Raw genomic sequence first — 14,188 nt, 5'->3', positions numbered from 1 at the left:
AGCAAAATGAAAATAAATTTATCCAGGTTTAAAAAAAATAATAATAATAATTTATTTATTAAATGTAAATATTTATTAGTTGATAGAGTAGCATTATTGTGTTATTGAAGATTTTACATTGAAGGAAAATGAAGGAAACTAGAAAAACATATTTATTTAATTTATGTATTGATTAAGTTTACTATAATTATGTTTACATTTGAATGGACATGAATTAATTTTGCATGCATAACAATTTATGAAATGTATAAAATTAACTTACTCCAGAGAAAAAGCTTTTAACTATTAAAATCATTTTTATCTTTTTTTTTTTCATGTGGATCTCTAACTTACAGATAGCTGTATATCATGGGCTTTGTCTAAATTTAATGTCACATGACAAATTGTGCATCTATATTAAGGTGGTGACACATTTTGCTAAGCTTTTCCCTGCTGCTCATGCTAAATAGGTTCAGAAACATCTAAACAAGCAAAACAGAAATATTTGCAAATAATAACTGTGCTTAATATATTGTTTTTCTAGCATTTGCACACAGTTCCCCATTACTGAACCGTTCAGCCCTGGTTGAATTTACTCTGTAACTGTATCCGGCAGCTCTCGCTCTCACTGGCGATTCCAGTCGGTGGATTAATACAGATATTCTCTTGATGTTGCGGCCAGAACAGCATGTGTTCTAAATGACCGGTTTCATTGAGGAGATTGTCTATGAGACTTGTATCCTAATAGACTATAAACATCTTCAACCTGTGTTTTAAGAGCATCCTCAGGGGCTCTGTGAACTTTCTTGCATTTTTTATTTTGAGATGAAAGCATCCCAAAGTTCTCTTCCTTTTAAGGAGCTGTTCAGTAGTCAGGGAAGCTCTAAGAGCTTGAAGAGGACATGAGGAATGGAGAGGGCATTGTGATGGTATCTGATTTCAGTGTAGCCTCCAGCCATTGCCAAACTGTTTTTGGCAAAGTCTGGATGATCACCACTTGACCAAAACAATGTCAGTGTCTAAAAAGTCTTCAAAATGCACACTAGATGCCGAAGTTTTAGGGTTGTGTTGTTAAAAATGATGTCCATGTGTTTCTACCAGACCTCAGCTTCATCAGAAAAGGTTTTTGTTGGTGAGCACCACAGCTATGCTTCTAAACCAGGATTGAACCAGCATAAACCCATACTCCTTCATCATATAGTTCCTCAGATCTTTTTAATGTGCATTAGTTAGTGTGTTAGTTGTTCACACTGCCATAATCCCAATGCAACAGGACAACGTGTGTGCCGATTGGCTTGGTAGACGTGCCGTTCTTTTTGGACAAGCTCATTAAAAGGGAGGAGGTCAGTCCTCTCTGGTGACCTTGTGCGCCGTACCTCGTTTACAGAGTGTTTATGGCATGTAAATGCCTTGTTGCCATGTGCATGCATACACATTGTCCATTCGCCTGTGCCATGCCCTCTGGCCAGTGCTGGAAAGTTTGCTCGTTAGGTGCAATACATCCATGTCTTACCTCATCATTCAGCTTAGCACACCCGCTCCCCGGATCCAACAGCTGTCACCAGAACACACAAACAGAGCCTCCTTTTCCTCATAAAAAATTTTTTTATAAAACAACCACCAAAAGAGGAATTCGGACACTCAAGTGACAATTAAAATGTCTAAATGTAATTTCATTACACATAAGTGGTATCTGTAAATAAATGCTGCATAAGCTTTTCTCAGAATTAACTTTTTAAATTGCAGTTTAATTGCATGTACTTTTAACTAACTGGAGCCGTTTTAAGAGGATCTATGAAGTAATTTCTTCACGTTTAAACAGGTGTTGAAGTGAAATATGTTTTTGTTGCTTTTCATTTTGACCAATATGTCTGTTGTTGTATCATTTGAAACCTAAAAAAAATCTTCTTTTTATCCTTAAAAAGTTTGCTTGTGCTGTCTTTCTTTTTAAATAAATATCCCTTGATTTTGATTTCTTGCTAAATCTAATCTACAGTATGTCTATGCAATTCCATTTTTAGTGTTGCTTAAGTGACCACATTTATTATTATTATTATTACTTTGAACAACGCACAGAAAAAATAAAATAGTGTAACAATTTTCACTCAGTAAATTCCAGAAAGTAACACTGAATTAAACATGACATTTTGACGTAGAAAACCTGAAATAGTATTTTCTTGTCAAATGTACTCCAATAATCTTTGTTTTATTTACAACTTTGAAAAATCTTTTTTTTTCACATTGTATATTTGTTGTTTTGTCATTTTTTGAAACTTTAAACAAACCCTTTTTTTTATAAATATTTTGCTTTAAAAAGTGTGCTTGTTTATTTTTCAAATAAATATTATATAATTATGCTATAATAATTGTTGCCAAATCTAATGCAATGACATTCATACATTTCAAGTGTCCAAATACTTTTTTTTATTATGGACAGTATATCTGTTGTTTTATCATTTATACAAAAAAGTTTTTAGAAATGTTTTATAATATTTATAGTATATAATTTCATAAAAAATGTCTTTCAAATAAATATCACTTGGTTTTTAGTCCAGTCCAATGAAATTCATACATTAAGTGTGAATTAAATGTCAAAATAAGCTTTGTCTTTATTTTGAATGATGCATCTGTTGTTTTATCATTTAAACCCCTAAAAAGTAAGGTGTTTCTGCTTTTTCTTCTTTTAAATAAAAATCACTTTTTTAAATATTTTGTTGGTTAATCTAATGCCAAGACATTTTTAAGCATAGCTTAATTGCTGAAATAATTTTTTAGTGAAACGGTATGTTCAATTTTATATTCATAGTTTTTTAATGCAGTGAGTATTCTGAATCTAGCTTTAAGCGAACACTTGGAGATATCAGCTACCTGTGCTTAAAACGGACAGGTGATTCTTATATAACACACTGCTGAACTCCCCGCTGCATTACAAATGGCCACAGCACTGCCTTTATAGGCAATTCTGAGTACTGCCACCTCGAAAGGAGCCAGCGTGTCTCCCTTGTGTTGTCCCAGAATGCCAAGAGGTAGATGGACGGCTGTCTGGAGGGCCTCGGAGGGAGCGCAGTGGCAGGGTGTGATAGAGTTCAGGGAATTGGCACCAGATTAGCTGTGCAATGTGACAGAGTGAAACTGTTCATGTGCTGTAGCCGAAAGGCATCAGACCTTTCCTGTGCTCTTTGCTGCATTTGAGAGAGTGGATCTGACTTTTATACTGTTCACCAAGGGCATCCGTCCTCTGTGGGAGAATCGCTCTTTTTAAAGGCTACTAGACTGAGCTACATTTTTAGAGAGTCATTTTAGATATTTTAGCTTTTGCTTTTGCTATGTCTGCTAGCTTTGATGAATTTCTGTTGCACCTAAACAATTAACTGAATTACATTTTTATTTAATTGTTTTCATTTTTTAATAAAATTTACAGGGGTTGCACAATACATTTAGTACCATACAGGATGTATGTATTATTTATTTATTTATTTGAATTAAAAAAATGCATATTTAATTTCATATTCTGATTATCTTTGCCACCATATAGTGTTTAAAGTATCATTTATAATATTTTGATTCCTTGCATTTTAAACTATTGATTTTTTATTTTATTTTATACTTACTATTATAAATGATTTTTGTAAAAATAACATTTTTATAATATTTTTACACAATTTTTAGAATTTAGAATAAGAATTAGAATTATAGATTCCAGTATTAACCATAACATCAACATAATTATCTGCTTATTGGTATTGAAGTTTCAATATATGTGCATCTCCTCCTGGAATATTGACCAAAAGCATGTACTCTCTGGTATGTCCTGCCCAAACCTTTTTCAATAGGAAAATTTAATACATCTGCGCTTTTATCAAGTGATTTATTGTGGTGATTAATATGGATTTTTAATGTGGTAGTTGTTAATAATAGAATATGCAGAGGAGGTTTATCCATTCTCAAGTGAAGACCTATTCAAAGTTGTTGACTCGAGGGGAACGAGGACCAAAGGGAGAATAAAATTAAAGACACAGCATTTTGTATTTTCTGGCCTCAGTCTACTGTAATGAATGAGGTTCCTTCCTCAAGCAGCTGTTCCTTTCTTAGACTATTTAAATGGCCGCGTGGAAGGAGACAAAAAGTGCCGTCACATGCTGTGTGAAGCAGGTGGACGAACAAGTTTAGACTCCTGACTCATAAAGCTTTTAGTTTATATAATAGCATAAAATTTGGTAAACTTTTTTAAACATTTATTCCCAGTAGGTGCCCACTTACCTAGAGGACAGACGCTATGTTCTTTGTGCTGTCAGTGGGATTTATCTGCTATGATGCATGCTTTGTAGCTTGTTTAGTTATTAATAAGTAATATTTATCATGGAAAACACTGACTCATTTGATGCCATAAGTCAGTGCAGACATCTAACAGCCTGCATTTATGACAGATTTGTGGAGGCCTAGGGTCAACAATATCTTATGTAAGTGTAAAGGTCCTGGTCTTGATAGGAATGGCGCGATACTTCTGGCATGTGGTGACAACATCCTCCGCAGAGACAAGCTGGTGGGGAATGACAGCTATGTCCTGGCCTACACGCTCTCCACTCTTCAACGTAAAGCCTGCTGGTCAGATGCATGGAGTCGTCACAGGGCTGCTGACTTTAATTTGCTTGAATGGTTAGCCTACTTCCACCTGTCACAGCTGCTTCAAGGAAACAAAAAAAACAATAAAAAAAAAAAACAAAAATAATTAATTACAAATAAATTCAACCAACCCAGAAAATACCACCCCATAATACTCATAATACTTCTTTTGTGTTAAAGGATTATTTAATAAAAAAAAAAAAAAAAAAAATTTTGCCATTTAAGGGCAAAATAAGTCATTTTAATTATGTGCTGGTCGGGCTTTTATGAATATTGTGCTATCTTTTTTTTAAGTGAATAGCTCTTGGTTTCATATTTTATTGGCAAATCCAATCCAGTGATATATTCATACCTTTGTAAAAATAATAAACTCAAAATATGACATCAGTTTAATCTCTGTAGTGTTTTTAGTTGTTTATTAAAATATTAAAATTATTAAATAAAAATAAAAAAACAATAAAATATCAATTAAAATTCATTAATATCACACTAATATTCACTAATATTACATTTTAATTTCATTAAGATTATGTTTATATAACTTTTACTGGGATTTGATCCCATACCCTTGCTGTTGATAGATCTATGTTCTACTGTCTCGAGCTACAGAAGGGTTTATTTAGTTTGTAAGTTATCAGGGACCTCTGGGAATTTCTAAATGATTCAATCACAAAGGCACTAGGTCAACAGCAGCTTAAATTTCCATCTGTTATTCACTTAAATGTAGCTGTATAGACTACTTTTACAAGTTTTAACAGTGGTTTTGCACCCGTTTTATGCAGAAAGAAAGAAACTCATTCTGTTTTTCATTTTTGGGTTAAGAGAGAATAGAGCGAACTGCCATCCAGTCTCTGTCATCTGCTTCCCAGCCTGTGTTTTTTGTCGCTGCTGCCAACCACCCAACTGGTTATGGACTCCTTCTGCACAGCTCCCTTTGTGCGAGTGGTTGGTGATTGGAGCGCACACACTGTGGAGTGTGTATACCACACACTGACTGTTAAAAATATCTTCAGCTATGTGAAGAGTTGAGGGAGGCCTGGCAATGAAAGTGGCACCTGCCTTCTTATCACTGCGCAGTTTGCTGCTGGGACTAAAACCTCTCTAGAGGCAAATAAAGGCATGTTTGCAGGCTTGAGTGCGCCACTGATATGTGCCGCATTTATAGGGTTGGCATTTGTGAGTCTGGCGGAGTCAGGTCAGGAAAACAATATGCACTATTTTAAAGAGTTGATGTAAATGAAGTTAATAGATCTGATAACTGGTTGTGTAATTGGCATCTGCTGTTGCTCCTGCGCAACCACATCAGTTGAATGCATAGTCAAGTGGACGGCAGCCAATGGTCTCTGTGGATAAAATATACCAATCCGTATCCAGTGTACAAGTGCAGGACTCATAAAGAGTTGTTTTGATTCTGAAGAGTTTCTTGGATTACAAAGACTCAATAACGAATGACTCTGGAGGCATCTTATGATTAAAGTAAAAAAGTTAATAATTGAATTTATATTAATTGTAAATAATTTAATAAATTTGGAAATATGAAATAAAAATAATTAAAATGAATATAATTTGACATTAAAGAAAATAATGTGTTAAAGATTTTACAGTTTCTAAACTAATTTGAAAGTATAGATTTTTACAAATAAATAATTTAAAAATGTCATTGTAATTCATTTAAAAATATACATTTCTAAAATTAAATAACTAATTTGAAATTATTAACTGTAATTTCATTACAGGAAACATGCAAATCCTGAATATAGATCTGAATAAAGTAGTGATTATATTTTTTAGAAACATTTTAATTAATTAATTTTTAAATGTATTACATGTATAAAATTATTTTATATTAAATACGTAAAAATTATTATTATTATTATTATTTTTATTTGCTTATTTTATAGATCTGATTATATCAATAAAGTAGTAACATAAAATCTTTTATTGAAAAAAAAAAAAATAATATATATATAAGAAATATATATATATATAAATATATATATAAAACATGTATAAAATTATATTAAGTATATTGAAAATATTTTTGTTATATTTTTGTATTTTAATAATGTTTTATAAAGTTTTTTTCTTTTTTTTTTTTACAAATATTTAGAAAGATCTGAAAATTACGTTTCACATGAAAGAGGTGACACACTAACCCCAATCTCCCATATATACAATATGGATCATAAAAATAATTGTGCTGTAGTGTGTTATACAGTAGAGTTCATGTCTGGTGTATATTTAGTGTGAACTGTGACATCATCAGTGGGTTTCATTTAGACATCATTTAGTGGGTTCTTTCAGCTCTCTGATAGCACATCAATGGGCCATTTATAATGTGCTCATTTAGTACCCTAATGATCTTTGTGTTAAAGAGCCATGACCCGTCACCCTTCACTCAAGCATGCACTGCTGAAGATTGTGTACATACTGACTTGAGAGCTATGGGGAAACTACATGTTATATGTGTGGCTGTTGTTTTCGATAACCTAAAAATTCTAAATGGATAGATATGTTTTATTACATTTATTTGTAATTCAGATCACATACTTTCAGGGAGTCATGCAGTTCTTCGGAAGAACCATGCAAGTAAAGTTATAAACAAATGCAAAATTAGATTCGGTAGCCCAAAGACTCGAGGCGAGAAGAGACCTTTACAATCCCCCTGGAGTTCTTCACTGTAATGCTGCGTGGCTTTGTTGCTGATGGTTATTATGATAATAGAGTATGCTAATTACAGTGTGCTTACCATAAGTACACGCTAGCCTGACCCCGCGTGTTTACTAGATGAGGAGTTCTAATGCTATAATTGTTGTTTTGTGCAGATGCCGGGTGGAACGTCTCTCCCTGTCAATACCCTGGTAAAGATTAAGGAGGGACTCCTGAGGCAGAGAGAACTGGAGATTGACCGGTGAGTAAACAAAGACACTTTTAGAGTGCTCAGTTGTGCTCAAAGAATAAGACCATTTTTAGGTAAATATTTATTCAAATGGGGTTAAAAATGTCCATCTGATGCATGTATACATAGTCTAACAATTAAAAAAATCACTCACCCTAGCCAAAAAAAGGCCATGCCACTGCTTCTACACATCATTTCCTGTCAAACAAGGCCTATACTGACCTCCCGCGTAAACAAAATAATGGATTCATCTGTTTGTGTCTGGAGGTTAGTCATTAGCTCCTGTTTCTGAGGAGGGGCCAGATGCTTCATTAACAGTGTTTCATTAATTTAACACGTTGTCGGCTGCGTTCGGGGCTGTGACCCTGTAGTGATTGCTGTGACCTTGAGCATTTTCGTATCACGCCGTCACCGATAGTGTTGCTTTGCTTTAGGTGAGCTCTGACAGACGGGGCAGTGCCACAGAGCAGACGGCCACTGTCTGTGTTCAGACACAAACGTAACGCGCATCTCTGCCAAGAATTACACATGAGGAAACGCTTGAGAATGCTTTTAGCTGGCCATCAGTCTGCTTTTGCTCAGGGTTCCACATCACATGACAGATTTGCTGTCTGGTTGTTTATTGCTCGTTTACATTTTTGTTCACTTTATTAAAGGTGCTGTAAGCAGTGTTTGGGAACTTCTTCCAGATTTAGACACCTCCCCCTCTTTTTCCAAAACACTGCCCTACAAAGTCAAGTTTGAGAGAGGAGCACAATAGCAAAAGCAATGGAAGCTTTTTATGTTGCCATTGTACTAAAGCCAAAACATTTTTTGTTTATTTGTTATTGTTGTTTTAAAATTGTATTATTATTATTTAAAAAAAATTTATTACACTTTTCTGAATTATTATGATTATCATTATTATACTATAATTATATTTTAAAACTTGTTTCCCCTTACATTATTATTATTATTATATGTATTAAATAATTTATTTATTTTTTTACGTCAGAAACAACGTCAGTTAATTTGTATTTATATATATATATATATATATATATATATATATATAATATATTACAGTTTTGTGTGTCAGTATTTCTTGGCCACATTGTTGTTTATATTTCTAAAATCTTGGCTTATCACAAACAAAAAACATCCATAACAACAAATAAATTAATCACCTCCATCAAAAAAAAACAACATCCCAACAAATAGCTTGCAGCACCTTTAACTAACCAAAAAAAAAATGGGTTACCATGAGAAAGCTTTGCAGTCAGTTCTCTGATTTTGCTGGTATTTAGTATGCTGGTCTAAATCTAGTAATGTTTAACCACACACTCTCTTATTTTGCTCATACACAAAATGTCCAAACCAAGAACAATAAAAACACACTAAAAAATCACAACAAAAGTAAAAAAACATACCAAACCAAATTAGCCTACCACACCAAAATCAAACTAACTCCATCCAGCAAGCATTTCTCTCCATCAAAAGGAATTTTTCAGTGTGCTTGTTTTCAAAACCACTTCTCCGCATGGAACCCCAAAGAAGTGCTCTGAAGCAGCGCTGTACAACAGACTGTGAATGCCAGTAAATCAAAGTGAATACTGAGTGTCTTACTGATTTGTGATTTCTAGGCAAAAGCAGCAAATCCTCCAACTCCATGCGAGGATCAGGGAAAACGAGTTAAGGGCGCAACAAGTCATCCAAAACCACAGGGGGCGCTATGACGACTCATATCTGCTCAAAGCTAAGGTATGTCTCCTTGAATTAAATCATGTAAAATACTTTCCTTATGGCAGTAAAAAGGTCACTTACCTACCGCTGATGCCTCTTTCCACTAATTTAGGACTCTCCATATGACAGTCCAGTATCCAGCCAGAGTCCGAAGTCCACGCTGCCAGAGCGCATGAGTCCCCTGTGCTGTGAGAACGGAGAGCTGGGCCGTAAACTAGCTATGGCGGAGCTGGAGGTCATCCACCTCAACGAATTTCTCAAACAAAACACACAGAAATACACTGAAGATATCAAGAAGCTGGAGGAGAAGGTGAGAACTTTTCATTCAAGACATGTGAATGAGCATCGTGTGTAGTACTAAAATATTTGAATAACTGCATGGATTATTTTGGATTTGTATGCACAGAACAACTTCTTACTTCGTTTAACAATAATGAATTTGGAGAGACCGCATGCCTGAAGTTAGTTATTTGCATAAAACACACCCAAACCATCAAAACAGATTACAGACCTCTCATTACACATCTACACAATACTATATGAGAAAAATATAATAATATAATAAAAACAAAAAAATAAAATAAAAACATTTTTTTAAAAATGAGCTTTTTATTGTGCCATTGTACTAAAACCAAAAGAAATGTCTGTTTGTTTGCCGTTGTTGATTTTTAAAAAAAAATATGTATAGTTATTTCTTACAGTTAAAAGCTAGAAATAAAACATTTACAATTAATCTCACGATTTCAGATAGAAAGAAGTAATGTCACGTTCATGGATTTTTTTTATTTTTATTATGTACGTATTTACACTTTTCAGAAATGTTCTCAGAAATAATGTGACGTGGATTAGTATTATTTTTTTATTTATAATGTGATTTTGGCATACATGTGGTTTCAGTTGTTCGAACAACTTTTTCGTAAGTTAAGAATAAATTTTAGCAGGAAAGTTATCGGTGAATTGTGATTTGTTTTTCTCAACATTTTCTCAAAAATAACATCATATTTTTACTATGCAGACCATCCAACACATGTGATTTTGGCGTATTTGTGGTTTCAGTTGTTCGAACATTTTGTCATTAATGTAAAGTTCATTAAGGTATTGGCGAATTGTGATTTGCTTGTGAAAAGTTTGTACAGATTTCACACACAAATCTGTGTGTACATAATGCACTTGGTAAATGAGTAACAAGATGTGTTTTGGGTTCAGATGAAAACACGTGACCGCTACATCAGCAGTCTGAAGAAGAAGTGCCAGCGTGAACAGGAGCAGAATCTAGAGAAGCAGCAGCGCATCGAGACGCTGGAGAAGTACCTGGCAGACCTGCCCTCGCTGGACGAGGTCCAGACGCAGGCTCAGCAGGTACGGCCCATCCTCCAGCTTTATTCTAAAGTCCTAAACTGCAAAACTAGCCAAAAACTATTTTTTTTCTGATTATCATTCCAACGCCTCAAATGCCACTTTTTCCTAGTTTATCACCGTCTTGTTCAACCTTAAATCTGATTGTCAGCCCCAAAAATCAAAAGTGATCTTAGTTCAGTTAATCAGGGCATATTTAACATCTCCATTCAATGCTAAACCAGCACAGCAGTGTAATTCCCTACGGCGTTCTGCTAATAGATCAGCACAAACAGCTTCTCATGTGACAGACACTCTTCATTATGGTTGGGAATAATCTTACTTGTGGGTTATTAAATCATTGTTTTGTACAGTTTCCTTGTATGCACAGCTGTAGGGAGGATTAATATGATCCAGCAGTCAACAACAAATGTTTGGGGTCACATTTTTCTAACCTGCGTAGTACTTCAGTGCAGTTTGAGTCACTTTGAGTGATCTGCTTGACATCTGCTGATTTTTTTTCTGCATTTTCTGTGCTGAAATTGGATTAAATGCAATACAATTTACTAATAAAATCATTATACTCATTTATATTTTAGTCTTCCTTTTCAGCACAAATATCAGAATATCATTTAAACAAGATACATTTAAGACATTATTATAAAAAAAACTGTATTTATTATAAATTAATTTATTTTAATTTAAATTATTTATTTTTATTATTTCATTTATTTCACAAATGAAAGTATGGGAATTATTAAAACTAACATTTTGTTTTGTTTTAATTTAGGTTTCCTAGTTTATAGTTTTGTCTTGCTTTAAGCATAAATCTAACAATATTTAGTTAAGGTTTATGCTAGAACATAAAAAAAAACCTACTTGTTAATTGGGTAAGTTAAATAATTTCGAAATCTACGAAATGCTTATTTACTAATATTTTAATGATTCACTTGTTTCTGAAAACAACAATTTGAACAGTTTTCTTGAAAGCAAGAAAAAAATTCTGATCACGGGCAAAATCAAATTTCACATTTGAGTAAACATTAGAAAATGGTGTTTATAATGTTTGAAGTGTTCGTGGTGTGTAGTAGCATTACTGTACTCATCTCTGTCCGTGTTGTGGCGTCTCAGTTGCAGGAAGTGCAGGGGAAGAAGCAGGCTTTGGAGGATACCGTCGGCCAGCTGGAGAAAACCCTGGAGGAAAACAGAGCCCTGAGAAAGAAAGGCACTAAAGACGCCCTCATCGAGACCCAATCCAAGCGGGAGAAAGAGCTCATGGCTGCTGTTCAAAGGTACTGCACTCACACACTCACTCTATTGAGACGAGCTCACAGCCAGAAGCATTGCTTTTGATTTGCTTCCTTTCTGAAAGCCACTTCTTAAATATAAAGTGCTCAGTCCTTGTTAAATGAGCTGAAGATCAACGTGCCCAGTACTCTTATTAAAACATAGAAAACCTGCCGTAAACATGGGAATGAAATCAGGCCAATCATCCGCTCGGACTGAAAAAATAATGGAAGGCCACAGCAGCTTTGTTATAAATAATGAGGATCTGTTAGGATTTCTCTCTGTGCCTTGTTTCATTTTACTGAACGAATGATAAAACTTCTCTGTGTAGCCTACAAGAGAAAGTGGAGAAGTGCTTGGAGGATGGAGTACGGCTGCCCATGCTGGACCTGAAGCAGCTGGAAAGGGAAAACACTCGCCTGCTAGAACAACAGAGCCAGAACAGCCTGGTACTGATCTCCCATGATGCACCTAATGGCGCTTAAAAATACATTATTGTAATCATTCGCTGCTTTTATTTCCAGATGTCTCTGTCTTGGATGTCTTATAGTACATTATAATCAATATATCTCTGGTAGATTACATTTTTACACTAAAAACAGAACAGATTTTAATGATAAGTTTATATACATACATACATACATACATACATATATATATATATATATATTATATATATATATATCTATATAATATCACCAAAATACAGTACAAGCAGTGATATTGTGTAATATTACAATTTAAAATTGTGTAGTTATAAAATGAAAACTGGTGAAATGTTTGGAAACAAAACAATACCAACAAATAAGAACAACATTTAAGAATATCAAAACTATTAAACAAAACTATGAAATAAAACATATGGAAGTAACCAGAAATTGAAATGAATCAATGGAAGTGACCAAAAACTGATGAATAAATCAAAACTTTTTATTCATTTTTTAATCAATGTATCAGTTCAAAGTTCTTCCCACACTGCGGCATACAATTCCAAAAAACAAACAACAATATTTTTTTATATTTCATTTAAATTTTAAGACGCTACAATACTAAAAGGTTTTTGGATACCAGTTGGCTGCTTTTCCTCCTTTGTGCATTCAAATTACACAATTTGAATTTAAATTAAAAATTTTTACACACACACAAACATACATATATGTACAATATATGTTTGACTACAAGACTAGTTTCAACCATTTAAATGAAAACATTTTTGAGATCATCTGGAATTGTTTCCAGACTTTTGGCTAATAGAGTATGCTGTCTACAGTAGGTAGAAGGTTTTAAGACAAATGACACACACTTTAAACCAAAGGCATGTGAAATGATTCACTCTGTGATTCCTTTTGTTTCAGCTGATTGGCAATCAGAAGCAGCAGATTGACAACCTCGCTCTAGAGATGTCGGTAAGACATTATATTCTACCTTTCATAGTGGAAGCTTTAGGATAAACATGCTGATTTGGATCGGATGGATGATAAGGCAGTGTTGATGATTATTATGAATTGATGCACATGCACTAACCGCTGTCTTTCGTCCTTGCAGGCCCTGGAAAAGAAGTTGCAGAGGGAGAGGGGAATCACGCAGGAGCTCCGCAAACAGCTCTTGGAACGCGAGGAGGAACTTGAAACCCTCTCCAAAACTCTTCAGCAGGTACGACACTCCAAACCACCCACAAAGGGACTCTAAAGTGCCGCTGAGGTTTTTTCGTCCTAAGCGATACAGAAGAGCCTAGTAACGGAAGTTAAAATCTTGACTGAAGGCTCATTTTTCTGCCATTAAATTCATTGCCCTGCTTTTCCATGGCAGTCGAGTCATGAATAACCCAACCGGCCCTCGTTAGAATTCAGGACATCATTTTTCACCACGCCATCTCAAGGTGAGGGAGAGCAGAGAGCCGCAGTCATGCGTGATACAGCTGCACTGATCCACACAGACTCAGAGACAATGGTGGAGCCGAGCCGTACATCACACCACTGCCACAGAGACACCAGATTATTAGCAAAGATGCTCTTACTTGCCTTCTCATGCGAAACCCACCGAACATTGTAAGGTTTGATTACCAAGTATAAAAGATCCCATGTAAAGGATGGCTGTGGTGGACAGCAGATTTAACTGCTTTTAAACCACGGATCCTGGAACCTTAAACAAGAAGGATTTCATTTCCAAGCAGCTGTTACATAAGAGTAGTTTTACAACACATTCCTGACATTTTTGAGTAGGTTTATATTTTGTAATAAAGTAACTGAATCTGCATTGACAGATCTATTCATCTATCAAAACAACAAACAACAAGTAAAAAGACATTTTATAGTCTTATGCTCACCAAGTCTGCATTTATTA

The 14,188-nt window shown here is 34.5% G+C and overlaps 1 protein-coding gene across 1 annotated transcript in view; it reads left to right on the top strand.

Moving 5' to 3' along the window:
• LOC109104756 (centrosomal protein of 85 kDa-like) overlaps positions 1-14,188 on the top strand; it is a 48,821-nt gene that overhangs the window by 30,520 nt on the left and 4,113 nt on the right. The window contains exons 6-13 of the mRNA XM_042778357.1: positions 7,428-7,513; positions 9,124-9,241; positions 9,336-9,533; positions 10,430-10,582; positions 11,690-11,850; positions 12,177-12,294; positions 13,201-13,251; positions 13,391-13,498. Of these exons, the coding sequence (XP_042634291.1) occupies positions 7,428-7,513; positions 9,124-9,241; positions 9,336-9,533; positions 10,430-10,582; positions 11,690-11,850; positions 12,177-12,294; positions 13,201-13,251; positions 13,391-13,498 (993 nt within the window). The remainder of the gene's footprint in view (positions 1-7,427; positions 7,514-9,123; positions 9,242-9,335; positions 9,534-10,429; positions 10,583-11,689; positions 11,851-12,176; positions 12,295-13,200; positions 13,252-13,390; positions 13,499-14,188) is intronic.

The sequence above is a fragment of the Cyprinus carpio genome, chromosome A20, assembly GCF_018340385.1.
Source record: "Cyprinus carpio isolate SPL01 chromosome A20, ASM1834038v1, whole genome shotgun sequence".
Taxonomy (NCBI): Eukaryota; Metazoa; Chordata; class Actinopteri; order Cypriniformes; family Cyprinidae; genus Cyprinus; species Cyprinus carpio.
The sequence above is the reverse complement of the archived record's forward strand: the minus strand, read 5'-3'. Positions and strand labels throughout refer to the sequence as shown.